At 35.0% G+C, this 1,104-nt stretch overlaps 1 protein-coding gene across 1 annotated transcript in view; it reads right to left on the bottom strand.

Moving 5' to 3' along the window:
- Positions 1 to 1,104, bottom strand: part of LOC119582713 (DET1 homolog) — a gene marked incomplete at its 5' end in the record, with an annotated part of 18,220 nt that overhangs the window by 131 nt on the left and 16,985 nt on the right. Inside the window, 1 exon segment of the mRNA XM_037931143.1 lies at positions 1 to 509. This exon segment is cut by the window's left edge and continues 131 nt beyond it. Within this exon segment, the coding sequence (XP_037787071.1) occupies positions 308 to 509 (202 nt within the window).

Below are 1,104 nucleotides of genomic sequence, written 5' to 3' on the forward strand. Positions count from 1 at the left end.
ATCTAAAATGAACTTGAAATATTAGGCACAGGAGAAAAAACTAAACAATCAACACTATACAGAGTGAAGAACAATCTACATAACATCTTTGAAAGTTAAGATATTTCCTTGAGACTTGCCTTTCAAACAGTAATACATTATACTTATTTCAAGTTCCTTAGAAGCATCACATCAAATATATTTCCTTTACATTATTTTGATGGTAACTACAGCAAAGGCAGATAAGAAAGAAAAGAAAGAGCTTGACATCTTTGGAGAAATCTATATTCCAAAGAATCACAAGCTCACTCCTAGAGTAAAATCCCTGTCAGCTTGGTTTATGTCTCAAATGGAAATTTACAACATAATCTGCATTTGCTCGCTGGACAGATATGGTAAATGGATCAGCTGGATGAAAGGTAAATGCCACAAGGCTTCTGGTGGACGATAAGGATGTTGAAGATCCAAAGAGACTGCCGCGTCCAGCATGAATATTGAACTTGATGAGGCCGGAGTCTCGACCATAAAACCTAAAAGGAAAATGGCTTGATTTCATTCTCTAAAATTAATCAGTGTTCAGCTGACTACACTTGCACTTTATTTTTTATTCTAGTATCAATAATTATACTATTGTTTATGCATATACATCTAGCCTGTGCTGATCTTAAACAAACCAAAAATAATGTTTAACTTTACAGGTAGCTGATGGCCACGTGAATTAGAAATTATTCTAATACAATAAAACACTATTAATCTAATGTGTTAGGTAATGATTTTGAGTTTGATTATAAATAAGATATTCAACAAAATACATTGCAATTCCTGACCAAAAGAATATGTATATGCATAGAAAGAGAGGAGTGAGAAATTATGTTTATGTGGGGAATAATTCACTCTCACATCTTTATTCACTATTACAAAATATTTGCTCCATTACTTACACACTCATGAAGATAAAATTACTGACCTTATGGGATGATCTGCACAGCTCTTTGGGCGTTCCATCACAGATACCCATTTGTCGTCATAAGAGAAGAGTGTTAAGTCTAAATAGGGAGAAGTGATCGATGGGCTGAAAGGCAACTGACCAAGTCTTTTTGTAGCCACTGTCCCCCCCCCACCCCC

Source organism: Penaeus monodon, chromosome 16 (assembly GCF_015228065.2).
Source record: "Penaeus monodon isolate SGIC_2016 chromosome 16, NSTDA_Pmon_1, whole genome shotgun sequence".
In the NCBI taxonomy this organism is placed as follows: domain Eukaryota; kingdom Metazoa; phylum Arthropoda; class Malacostraca; order Decapoda; family Penaeidae; genus Penaeus; species Penaeus monodon.